Raw genomic sequence first — 13,700 nt, 5'->3', positions numbered from 1 at the left:
TGGAACCCTCCTATTACAGAACTGCCAAGTAGAATGTAAAATGGTACCACCACACAGAAAAACAGACTGTTCCTCAAAAAAATTAAAGACTTACCATATGACCCAGCAATTCCACTCTTAGGTATATAGCAAGAGAAATGAAAATATATGCCTACTCAAAAAAAAAAAAATGTGCACAAATGTTCACAGTAGCATTATTCATAATAGCTAAAAAACAGAAACTCATATGTCCATTAACTGATGAATGAATAAACAAAATGGAAGATTATTTAGCAATAAAAAAGAATGAAATACTCTACATGTTACAAAATGGATTATGTTTAAAAACATTACAGTAAGTGAAAAGCCAGTCACAAAAGGCTATATTGTATCAATTTGTTCTATGAAATGCCTAAAATAGGCAAATCCCTTGAGAAAGAAAATAGAATGGTGGGGTTATCTGGGTCTAGAATAGGGTCTGGGGATGGGGAGTGGCTACTAAAGGGTTTCTTTATGGGATGATGAAAATATTCTGAAATTAGGCTGTGGTGATGGTTGCACAAGATACCAAAAAACCACTGAAGCGCTTACTTTAAATAAGGGGATTTTATGGTAAGTTAAACTATATCTCAATAAAGCTACAAAAAAGAAGAAATTAATAAAAAGGTAATACATCTTCTGTCTGGTTAGTCCCATTTGTTGCCATCCCCATTTCTTCTCCACTCCCCCTTTCTTTTTATGCCCGACTCCTCTCTATCAGCTACTAACTAACTTCCTCTCTCTCTCCCATCACCCATCACTGCGGCCCTCCAGATAGAACCAACCTTATAGGCAACACTCAGGGGATCGGCTGAGCAATGTCCCCAGGCCAATGACTTCACCACCCTCCCTTCAGAAGGCTTACCTTAATACCTTAAGCAAAATAGCAGAATAGGAGTTTAAAGTTATAAAACTCCCAGCGTAGGAGAAGACTACCACAAGTAGCTCCTGAATGTTCCCCCTATGTTTCAGGCAAAGTGCAAGGCATATCAATACCACTTTCAATTACCTCAGGAGTAGGCAGTTATTCTACACTTACTTTGATATTCAATATTTATTAGGCACCCAGCCTTGTTCCAGATGTTGGTCACAGTGCAGTGAACAAGAAAGACAAAAAGATTTTTTAAAAACCTCTTAATCATGGAACGTATAAACAAAATAAGATAAACGAGTAAAACATAAAAAAATGTTAATTGGTGACAAGTGCTATGAAGAAAAACAAAGCAGGAAATGATGAGAAAGGAATGTGGGGGAGGAGGGAGATTACAATTCAAAGTATGATGGCCTCGAGGACGTGCCCTTTGAGCAAAGACTTGAAGGAAGGCAGGGTGGCGCCACATGCTTATCGGGAAAGAGGATTCCAGGCAGCGGTGTCACGTGCCAAAGTCCCAAGGCAGGTACTGGTATGAAGAGAGGCAGCTGAGCTGAAATGAAAGGTGGCCTAACCCTGCTATAGGTTACATAAGGGCCTTCTCTGTGTCTTTCTTGAGGAAGATGAGGAACCACTGAAGGTTTTGAACAGAGTAAGAAAAACAATGGTTCAGGACAGAGCCCTGGGCCCCTCTGTCCTATCACCTCTGGGTCATGACTGCTCTAAGGGTAAACATCTGACCTGAAGGAACTGGGTTAGTCACTGATAAAGCCAATCAAAATTCATCACCTCTCCAAAATATGAACTAAACCCAAAAGGTTGAATTAGCCAGTGTTGGGCCTTCAGTGCAAAAGTGATGGACAGTCAAGGTTAGGGCAGTTACTTCCCTGCCACGTCCAACCAGCCAGAAGCCAACCTGAAATTCAATATTACAAACCCAAAGGGAGGAGCAGAGACAAGAAGAGGCAGCCCCAGAAAGGAGACGGGTAGAGGAACCTGTTGTAGGGTGAGTACACAGATATATGGGATTCCTGAACCTTCCAATAAATCTCCTGCCTTGGCCTCTTTGTGTGGGTTTCTCATCCTTATAGTCAAAATCCCTGGCTTAGACAGGGAGCTGTATTTTGTTATCCAAGCATCACACATGGGACTGAAATGGCTGTCTGTTCATAGCTCTAAGTTTAACCCAGCTCTAATAACCCCTGCGGGAAAGGACGGGCTCTATAGAGGGGCAGCTGGGCACCATGGTCTTCCACCCAACCCCGGCTACCCACAGCTGTGGGTGGGAATATTACACAATGCCCCTAAGTGAAAACTTATCAGAAATCAGCAAAGAGCGATTTCAGTTACCTATCCCCTTTAATTTCCTCATGTGTCAATATCAATGGCAGAGCTTTCCCAATATTCTGCTAGGCTAAAAACATACATTTGGTGATGTAAAGTTACTGTGACTCTTTTAGAATAAAGTTAATTAAGCTGTGAAATACTTGCTTTGCAGTAACTACTACCAAGACCTCAAAACAAGCTAACCTCCTGCTAAGCACCAGTTTATCTAAGAGGACAAGTGAAGATTTCAGTAGTTATAATTACTGACAAAAATGCACCACTCCTACAGCACTCCAAAGACATGAATTAACCAATCCTCCCTGTCACCCTTGGAAATGGAATGCACTTTAGATGTTCTCTCAACATCTCTGCCAAAGCTGGGAGTGGCAGGGATTAAAATCTCAGCTCTCTGTCCTCCACAGGACACTAACCTCTTCATGCTAATAAGTCTAAACAATCAGGTCACAGTCAGGTCATAATTTTCTTAAGAATTAAAGGTTAAAAAAAAAAAATCCCCACCATGTTCCATCCACAGCAGCTTCAAAATAAATCATCATGGCATGAAAATTTAGTATGAATCTCATCTGTGGTTTCATCTGGTTTTCTTACCCTCCTTTTCTCTTTATCACCATTTCCCTTTACAACAATTTCAACCCTGTTTCCCTGCTGCATGTTTTTGTAAGAACTTGAAATCCACTGGGTGAACAACTAAGCCATAAATATACTTCTCACATAGGACCGAAGAGCTATTATCATTCCAAATACCCAATGATTACTTGCTCAATGTCTGTTTTACCCATTAGGTGGCAAGTTCAGTGAGAGAAAGCCTGAACACACAAACGACAAGCCACTGAATGAATAAACAAACAGGTTTACTGTTGAATTAGCTGAAGGGCATAAAGCTCTTAGTGTCGCAGAGATACAAAGGGTCCTTGGGTGGCCTGTAAACTTTCTAGTGGACAACAATCTCTTCTCAGAAGCAACAGGGAATGGCTTTCTGCTCTCCCTCTGGGAGGGCTCACTCACAGGCACAGCTAACTGCTTATCTGAGTTGCATGCAATGTAAAATAAAAGGTCAGCAAGAATGGGTTCTACTGTCCATCTATTTCCCAAATGAGATTTGACCTAAATAGCCCCTAAAGTTTTAAGAATCTAAGTAAGATTATAGATTTTTATCTCTGTGAGTCTTAAAGTACACGTCCATGTTGTCTCTATCTTACAAACACATTATTGACACAAAAATCACAAAAAAGAAGGCAGCAACATATAGTACCTCTTCCTATAACAGGAGTCATAGAGGATGTATGTGTTCATCACATCTTCTTAAGGTCATTAAAACCTTTGCAGGGTTTAACAGGAAACCGGGACATTAGTAGGGAGTAAGTGGCCTTGGTCCTTCTTACTCCCCTTTAGCCCAAGGTTTTACTTATGTGCATTTAATGTTTCAACATTCATTGGTTTTGAATGTGATTTTACAACTGACTTTAGGTGGGGACGGTGGAACAGACTTCACACCCCCCTTTTGGGAGATCCATTCTGTACTCTCCCTGGGGCGGCACGGGGAGACAACCTTGAAGGCGAAGATGTAGTTTCCCGAGGGTACCTGGTGAGACTCCCTGCTTGTACCCACTCCGGTGATCTAGAAAACGGCTGTGGTCATTGGGAAGGCACTCACCAGGGTGACAATGGCACATTCGGCCGTCAGCTGAGCAGCACTGAACAGTGTCCGAACAAACCGGTAAATCTGCTTCTGCTCTGGGTTGTGTTTATCATAATCTGGTGGCACTTCGGATTTCTGGGGAAGGAAATGTTTTCAGATGACTGGCCACCCAATTAAAACAAAAGAGAAATAATTAAACACCATCAGAAGGAAGAGATTACCGAAAGAGGGTGAAGGTTTTCATCAAAAATATCTAAGAGCATCCTTCCATCTGGGTCCCTGGTGGGAAAATAAGAGAAAATGGAGTTTACTTTCTGCAAGAATGTCACTCAAAATAAAATAAAAATACATTTGATTTAACATATTTCAAAAAACTAAAGTCAATGTTAGATGTCAGAGATGCTACTGGTTATCCACGAATAATCTCTCTTGTGTACAATATTTAATCATTTCTGTTTAAAGTCTATGAAATGAAGGTTATAAACCACATTTAGCTGAATTAACCTAAGCAAAAAAAAAAAAAAAAAAATCTAGATTTTCATTTTCTGAGTTTTCAAATAAACCAAATCTATGCAAGTGACAAACTTCTTTAAACATCTTGCTTCTCAGCAAAAGGCTAATGGATATGCTTAAACCATCACTATATGGTAGCTGAAAGGAAAGAAGTTCAAGGGTAAAAATGAACATTCAGTGTGTCCTGGAAATTAATTTGAAATTTTCACAACATTCAACTTAAATACTTCATTAAGAGTTTCACGATTTTATACTGAAAAACAAGAGGTAATGTGTAGAAAACCTTAACTCAGTAATCCATACATCTCTAAAAGAACGGCTGGTTGTTACAAGGCCAGTAAATGCCATCAAAAGGGCACTTGCACTGGACGTACAGTGCCTTGACCTGGGCACCACAGAGACCACCGCACCTCACCGCGCCGGCTCCTCCTTCATCTGTTTTGTCATCTGACTTCTACCAGAGAGAAGGCTTCTACTACATTAAAATAGTTTACATCTAAATTTACACCAAAGTTTCTTCTCATTTAAAACTATAAACATTTTTTCTCGTGTTGAAGTAGCACATAGTAAATTTTTAAAATAGTAGTTTATAAAAGAAAGACTGTTTAAGCAAATTATACAGAAACTCAAGAGTAAAAAGGAAGCTGGGCATTCTCAAGAAGGTTTGCTGTGTTCTGCTGGCTTCAAACACGAACACCCATTTGGTTCCCTCTGACTGAGCTGCTAGCAGTTCAGCACTTACCTGGGAAGTTTTGGTAAATTAAACTAACTCTAGAAATTCCATGACAACATGAGTAAAGAATACAAAGGCTGAAGCAACTAGAACATAAGAGGAAAAAAATAGGAGAAATAATATAGGAGATAATGTGTAATGTTTTTAGCACAAAATTAATCATCCACATACCTGTTTTTGATGTGGTAATATATTGCGAGAGCTACGCTGTAAAATAAAATGCAGGGTTCAATGTTTTGTAAGCATATTCAAAATGTTATATATTATCTTTCTGACCATAAATATATAAATTGAAGTAAAAGTCAAACAATTCAACTGAATAGTCCCATTTAATTCAGACACTGATCAAGAAATCACACTCTCCAAAGGAAGTCAATCTTGTACTCATTCCCTGCAACTATTAAATCTTTTCCAGGAATACAAAAACTTCAAGAGGTATTTAGAAACAAATTCTCTTTCTACTTGAAATTTTAAGCTTTCTTCACTTGTAAAATGTTGGCACTTTTGTAAAATCAGGTACTGAAAAGCAAATACCATTGGAAATTTCCAACTTAGTACCTCCTAATTTAGAAAAACTGTAGTTTCTATATAACTACCTAAAAATTTGAGTATCACCCACAGTGGTTTGCTGGGTTTTTCTTCTTTTAAATCAATAATCTCTTGGCAATCCACCTAACTTATTCATTCACTTACTGAAATAGTACTATAACTTTTCTTTTCCCCCAGATTTTTTTTTTTTTAGATTTTATTTATTTATCTATTTGTCAGAGAGACGGCAGCAGCACAGAGAGCTGCAGGCAGAACAGGCAGAGCAGGCAGAGGGAGAAGCAGGCTCCCCGCTGAGTAGGGAGTCCGATGTGGGGCTCAAACCCAGGACCCTGGGATCATGACCTGAGCCAAAGGCAGATGCTTAACCAACTGAGCCACCCAGGAATCCCTATAACTCTTATTTTAACACTACCTTAAAATTTTATTTTACATTTTAAAAGATGTGAATTTAATGAAGATACTCCCCTCCCCTGAATATATTTTTCCAAATAATGTTTTTCTGATTTAAAAAATGTGTTACATTCATATTGTAGAACTTCAGGAAAATACAGAAAGTATATTTAAAAAAAAAAAAAAAAAAGTAAATCGTCTGCCTAAAGATGACTACTGTTAGCTTGAGATACATAGGTATCTATTCCTATTTGGGGCACCTGGGTGGCTCAGTCGGTAAAGCGTCTGCGTTCAGCTTGGGTCATGATTCCAGGGTCCTGGGATCAAGTCCCAAATGGGGTTCCCTGCTCAGCAGAGAGCCTGCTTCTCCCTCTCCCTGCCAGTCTGCTTACTTGTGCTCTCTCTCTCTGTGTCAAATAAATAAAATCCTTAAAAGGAAAAAAAGATATCTATTCTTATCTATAAATGATATGTATAAACAGGTTTGCATACTATTTTTTCCTCATTAATATTTTTCTTGCCATTAAAATATGCTTTAAAAACATGACATTAAATGGCTGCTTACAGTCCACTGTATAGCTGCTGAATAACTACTGCCCTGCTACTCAACACTTGTGTCTGGTAATTTGCAATTATAATTAACACCATATTGATACCTTCATAGATAAGTACTTGTGCTACCTGGGACCATATTATTTCTGTAAGGAAACATTCTGTAATTGAAATTATCCAATCTGAAGTCATTAACAATTGTAAGGCTCCCCACATACACTGCCACCAATTTCTGCAGAAAAAGGATGCTGGTTTACTTCCCTACCAGTGTCTGCTGCAACCTCATCCTTGCTGACACTTACCTTGACTATTCTGAAAAACGGTTCTCCAACCGGAGAGGTAAAGAAGTGTACTTGTTTTCAGTGTGAGTTCCTATGACCACCTATGAAGTTAGCAGGGTTATTCATGTTAACTGGCCAATATATTTTTTTAATTTCCTCTTCTGTAAGTTGTCTAAATCATTCCACTACTTTTGTTTTACTTCAAAATTTACTGAGGAGAACAGAATTTATGCTTAGGCTTCTAAGAATTCCACTAGCTGGCTGCATCAGACTGTGCTCTGGGTACTCAGAGCACAGAAACCGCCATCCAGGGCACAGGATGCAGGTGGAAGGCTCAGTCCGAAACACATCCCCTTACTCAGCGTTGGATTCCAAACAGCTCAAAGGCTCCCTATGACTTCCTATGACAATGACAAGAAACCTCTCATCTTCCAAGGCACTCTCTCTCTCTGGACATATTCATTCATAGGATTTCAGCTAAGTGTTAGAAGTCCTCTTGAGCAAATGGCAATATATTCTCTTTCTCCTAACATCTTCAAGAGTGTCCAAGCTGACAAAGGAATTATAACTGGGGTGAGAGGGCTTCAGAATTAAAAAATAAAAATTATACAGTTTTCAAGCATACATTAACAGCTCTGTAATGAAAAACAGTAGATGTTATCAACTCTATTTCATAAGTGAGAAAAATTCAGGTTCAGACACTGGACACCAGGATTTCTGACTGGTACAGTGGTTTGGGGCCCTTTTGTGCTACCATGTTGCCTCTGGGAAAAGGGAAGAAATTGCTGTTTAATTCATTTAATAGTCATGCTGTGATGAAAACTGTTTTCTAATCTAATGTCAGATTTAAACTGATGTTTCATATGACTGGATGTGGTGTAGTGACTAGTTTAATCACTTCGATTTATTGAGGAAGAAAATGGTTCTTGCCTCCTCTGTAAGGGAGCATGACACAGGAAAAGTATTTCTGGATAGGGAGAACAAACTGGGTTTAAAACCTGGCTGCTTCATTTATTGGAGTTCATTTACCTCCCAGAGCCTATATTTCCTTACCTACAAAATTAGGACAATTCAACCTATATTACAGAGCTGTTATTATAACCAAACAAAATATATAAAAGTGTTATTTCAAACAAAGTTCTAAAACAAAATTCATTATCATTATAGTTGTTACCCTAGCATAATTTCAACTTAAGGCGTGCTTCTGCTTCTGCAAATTGAGTGTAATCTTCAGGGCCCCAAGGTCACTATCTTCTGAATCTCCTAAGCCAAAAGCAAAACTGGGTATCATCATGGCCTTAGATCTTCAGGAAAAAGAGAGCCACAATGTAGGACAGTTTCCACTCAAGATGATATCCCCCAAAATAGGAAAACCAAGCTCAGAATTCACATACAGCACAGCTCCATGGGCCAGTTTAGTTGGTCATCTTGAAAGGAGTAATTGTGGGAGCACGGGGCAGTCAGCTGAAAATCAATCCCACACTTTGGGCTTCGGAGGCCTGGTCAGTTCTGCTACATCCTCAGAAAATGGTGAGATCTCACGAAAATTGGGCTGGGGTCAAACCAGAGGTATATTTGGACCAAAGGGTTTGCTCAACTGTGTTTGCCACACGGCTGGGAATAAAGAAATGCTATTTTCCTGATGAAGAAAACAAAACAGATTTGTGGCTGTTGGCCTTGTACTTATCCTCTGACCTAGAGCTAAATCAGCAAAGCACATGACAATCCTGAAACCTTTGAAGTCCAAGAGATGGTGGGTTCCAGCAGCAAAGAGGAGGTGCAGGGGGTGAAGGCATGCAGGCAAGCAGCTGCTCTCCAACCCTCGGAGGCCAAGGTCCATGGGTGATTTGGCCACTAGTGTGCATGGGGCTCCACTAGCCCTAGACCCTTTTCACTCATCATCATTCCTATGCCTGTTATAGGATTTTGGAAGGGAAGATGGAGGTCGGCTGCAGAGGCATGGGGGTTGGTTAGCAAATGCTAAATTCATACCACACAGCTGTTGGCATTTAGGGGAAAGATGGGAAAATCAAGTTCTCAAAAAAGAAATTATGCCTCTGAGAAGAATAAGCACAGAATACCCAAACTTGTTACATTTAAAACTTTTCGTTCACTGTTAGAACAGCACTTGACCCCCATGCATTCCTCAACTAGAATTTGTAAATATGTTTGTTCCTTTGGCAGCCCACATTTTGCAGAAGGGTTTTCTTTTAAAAAATTAAGTTAGAAATTGATGTTTAGAAATCAGAGGATTTTCTCAAAGAAACAAGGTCATACTTGGTTTTCAGGAAGTAAGTTCAGCCCACAGATACTCACCATGCCCATAATGGAGCTCAAGAGTTTTAATGGTTTTGGTATTTTTAATGTCCCAGGAAAGGGGACCGAGAAAAGGGCCTAGATTTAGGGAAAGCAGAAAAAGGAAAACAGGAGTTTCCTTTTGTTAGGTGTTGGGTTAAGTTCCAGGCAGAGTTCCAGAATAGGAGGGCATTCGGGCTTAGCTTCTTCCTACCCCGCTTTTTGACACGACTCCTTCCGAGTATCCCTCTCCCCTTACACCATCAAAGACCTGGCTAACGCTCAGACAGGCCTGTTAACACCCATGTCTTCTACTCTTCCGCTCCTTGACTACAACACAGCCAAGTGGGATGCAGGCATTTACAGGGAAGGATTTTGATGGTACTACCTCGGCTAGGGTCCACCGTAGTCCCAGGTCCAAGATACAAATAAATGAACTACTGACTGAAGGGATTTCAGGTGGTGCAAAGAACATGTCTTCTGGATCAGGGAAGTCACAGTATCTACACTAAATGTTTTGTTTCAACAGTCTACTCTTTAACTGGGCCAGCTTTTAGCTCTTCTTTCTCCACATCTTAACCTATAATTTAAAAGTTTCGAGTGAACTTTGGTGGGGGAGGGGAGAGCAACTGTCCACTTACATCAGGAGTTCTCAAACTTGGCTGCCTACTAGAATCTCCTAAGGAGGGTGTTAAAAATCCAGACACCAGATCTGCAGGGCAAGACATCAAACACCAGCATACTTCCCAGCTCCCAGAGGACTCCAAGGTGTAGCCAGAGCTTCGAACCACTAATTTGCACAGCAGCACATTTATAATTTAGGTGACACTGAAATATCCAAGTGTTAACCAGTTTTCCCACCAGGCTCCTAAGTGTCTATGTCACAACCAGTGGTCATTTTCAGTTATCCAGGGGGAAGTACTGAACAACTGAGTCGGATCCATTTGTAAATCCCAAGAGCTCCCGCTGGCCGTGAAAGTGAAGGTGCCCCCCACTCCACCTGGCCTCCCCTCCCATTGAAGAGGATCCCAGGATTAGAGAGATTAGCAGCTTTCATTCCAGGCTCTCTGGAACTTGTGCGGACGCCAACAGCTACATGGTACACAAATCCTCAGGGCTTTCCGCTCCTCTCCACAATCACTAATGATTTACTCTAGAAAATACTCCCAAGAAGTACTGCACTTCCTATATCCTGGCAGTAAACCGTGCCCCAAAGGCTATGACATGCAAACCACTTCCCAGCCACAAACGTGGACTGTTTGGGTTTATGCCCATTCACCATTTATCATGCCCTTAAATGTCAAGGTAATAAGGGAAGAAGTTGCATTTCTATTTAGATCTTAGAAAACATGCAACCCTTGAGGACAGAAGGCAGCCTCCCTCCAAGTGGCCCCATCTTCCACCTCCCCCCAGCACCTGGAGTGGCTGCTGTCCGCAGAAGACTGACACAGTCCCTGCTGCCTGACTGAGGTTGTGATTTATTGTTACATATGGCCACACTCAGAATAGGGCTTCTAAGCCTGAAAACATGGCCCACTGAAATGAAAGAATACTTCTTATTTAGAAATTTAAACACTTACATCATACACTAACTTGGCCTGTTGTTAAATGTGTAATTTCTTAAACACATATAAAAATAAAATACCCTAGGTTTTCTGCAGTTGAAATGATGACCACAGACCCCAGCACATCAGGTTTTCTGCGATCTCTGTCAAAGGCCATTATTATCACAATGCTAATGGGGGAACATTACAAGAAAAAAGTGTTCCTTCCCTCTTACCTTCCATTTTAAAATAAGGAAACTGAAGCCCAAAGGGGAAAGGATTTTATCCAAAGACTCCCCTTTCCCCTTAAGACCCTCTTTAAAACAAGGTTTCAAAGAGAAGGGTCTTACCCAAACCCTCCCTGTTGCTAAAGAGCCAAGATCAGGACTCAGATCTCTCAACTCTGGGCAAATACACTGTAGCCCTGAGTCTTAAATGGGACCACAAAAGCCCCTCTTTATTTCAAAGGTAAATAAAATGTTAGTAGAGTTATTCCAGGATGGCTTTAATAAAAAGTGGGGAGGTAGAAATCAAATACATGTTCTCATATACATTTAAAATAATTTAAAAATCTGGTCTTTTATGTAAATGTACACAAATATTTTGAACACCCCACATTTTAACTACCAAAATCACTTTTTAAACAGATATCCTCAATAGTTAAAGGCCTGTCCTCCAGCCCAGTCTTACCACTTCCAGACCCCACAACCAACCAGTTAGCTGTCAGGTTAAGGAACAGAAAAAAGCATTTAGTCAAGCAAAAATGTGTATACCCACCATTTAATTGTATACTTGAGGTTTGGTTGACTGACTGTGCTATCATCTAGGAAAATAGTGGAGCAGGAGCTGTATTTCCTCGCTATTTGTCCTGGAGGATGCTAGAAAACAATGGCAACAAGACAGGACAATTAAATGGAACTCACAATTCTTCCAAGAAACATCATCCCCTTAAACTTGATATCAGACCACAGAAGGAAAATGTTTTAGCAAGAAATATTAATACCACCATCAAGAACAGTATAAAAACACTTTCTTTGTACAGTGAAATCCCTTGTTCTTCTACATGTAAAAGTCACCACCACCATTGCTAGTCCCTAAACCTCCTTCACTAGGAGAACAGTACTCTCTTACAAGCAAGCACCAATGAGTGTGTTGCAAAATCCACAAAAATCACCGGCCCTGAGGCCTGTGTGAAACAAACAGTACACTGCTCATTACACCAGTGAAAGCGCCTAATTAAGGCAGCATCCTGGTTTTATGCATCGAGATCAAGGCAAGAGACAACTGTACCCATTTTCTTTATTCCTGGGGTGCAGCTGATTTGGAGGTCATGGAAAATGCAACCAATGTAAATTTAGATCTCCTGGTTTATCAGCTTGACTTCAGGAGGTGAAGTTAGAAAGAAAAAAGTATTGCTTGTTAGGGGTGAAACATATTTTAAAGAGGAAGATTATTGGACACTTTTGAAAATACAACCAATGGATGGCCTTCCGGTAGTGTCTGTTCCAACTTATGACTGGTTCTTTCACAAATGTATAAACTTTGAGCTCTTTGAAGCACCTCAGCACTGAGAACTACTTCTGAAAGGTACTGGTAAAGAAAAAAGAATTTAAATTATACACTGATGATATTCTAATTGAATACTAAGTAGATTTTTGCCAATATGTGGGCGATATGATTAGTAGACATTACTCCAGATAGTTCTTATTCAAAAGCAAGTTAGGGGAAAAAAATCAAATCACCCAAACAAGTTTCCATTTGCCTGGTGCTATGCTGACAGCATAAGAGGCATTTTCAGCAACTGATGCAAATAATTCCTTTAGTGCTAATAAAACTGCCTGCCTCAAGTGCCCACCTACAACAAATTCCCGTGTCCACACTTTACAAATGTAAAGGAAGCCTCAAAGCTAATCACAGACCAAATGAAAATTTACTTCATTTTTAATAAAGTTTCCTCTGTAATAAAATTATGAAAATATGTAACAGCCTGAGAAATGTAAAACCAATGTATAAACAGAATCTCCCCTCAAAACTAAATAAATGGCAGGCAAGTCACTATTTCAAGGATCCAGTTCCTCAGATCACAGCTAGAGGGCAGTGCACCACTGAAACATTATAGCCCTCCCTAGCACTGGTTTATAAATAGCATGTGGGTCAGAAGGAAATAACCCAAATCAGGAAGGAAATTCAGTTCTCAGGCTTTCCTTCTTAAGCTTACACCCTTTGTGCCTGTGTAAGAAAAGGGCACAAAGAAAACTCGCAAAGTTGAAGTTACAGTTTGAATGTCAATTTTATGATGGCATTTTCACATCTATCAAATTACAATATTCTCATTATGATAATCCAAAGGCACTAAAAATGATTTTTTTCTCTTCTTAACTTCTTATAGCAATCATATTTAAGTCACATAAAACACATCAAAAACTCAGAACATAAGACAGCTATTAATACAGGCGGCAAGCTTTTAAAGGTCTTAGGAAATTTTCCCCACTGGTGCAAAATCTACTGCAAAACAAAATCTCAACAGGTATTCCATTTAACACAAAAATTCTGTAATGAACTGATATGTTAATGAATTTTTAGACACACAGGGTAACTTTAGATATAACCCCAACAATGAAGCAAAAGTACAATGAGAATTCACTTGTATTTCGTGTGGTTTCAACTATTCCTTCTGACACACATTTCTCAGGATTAAAATGTGATGGGAACTGCAAAGAGTAAGTAGTTACTCTAAGAAAACATGAGCACGGGTGTCAATGAGAGGAGATGAGAGACACCTGCAGGTGAACATAATCTACCCCCCTTCAATCTAGAAACTCCTTCTGTGAGCCTGTGGGCAGGCACACCCCTGGCACACACAGTCCCTAAGGGTCAGAGGGTTCACTGGACAGGAGTCCCACAGAGTGCGGCAGCCTCCCGGCACTCAGGGCTGGTGTGCAGAAGCCTACAGTTTGCCAGGGGAACA

At 40.1% G+C, this 13,700-nt stretch overlaps 1 protein-coding gene across 2 annotated transcripts in view; it reads right to left on the bottom strand.

The window, feature by feature from the left end:
* Positions 1-13,700, bottom strand: part of LOC111155590 (cyclin Y) — a 223,229-nt gene that overhangs the window by 33,388 nt on the left and 176,141 nt on the right. For both annotated transcript variants that reach the window (XM_022515841.1, XM_022515840.1), the window contains 4 exons: positions 11,510-11,610; positions 5,293-5,328; positions 4,097-4,154; positions 3,891-4,010 (listed from right to left, as the gene is read on the bottom strand). In XM_022515841.1, the coding sequence (XP_022371549.1) occupies positions 3,891-4,010; positions 4,097-4,154; positions 5,293-5,328; positions 11,510-11,610 (315 nt within the window). The remainder of the gene's footprint in view (positions 1-3,890; positions 4,011-4,096; positions 4,155-5,292; positions 5,329-11,509; positions 11,611-13,700) is intronic.

This window comes from Enhydra lutris, unplaced genomic scaffold (assembly GCF_002288905.1).
Source record: "Enhydra lutris kenyoni isolate GAN:26980312 unplaced genomic scaffold, ASM228890v2 scaffoldscaffold42, whole genome shotgun sequence".
In the NCBI taxonomy this organism is placed as follows: Eukaryota; Metazoa; Chordata; class Mammalia; order Carnivora; family Mustelidae; genus Enhydra; species Enhydra lutris.
The sequence above is the reverse complement of the archived record's forward strand: the minus strand, read 5'-3'. Positions and strand labels throughout refer to the sequence as shown.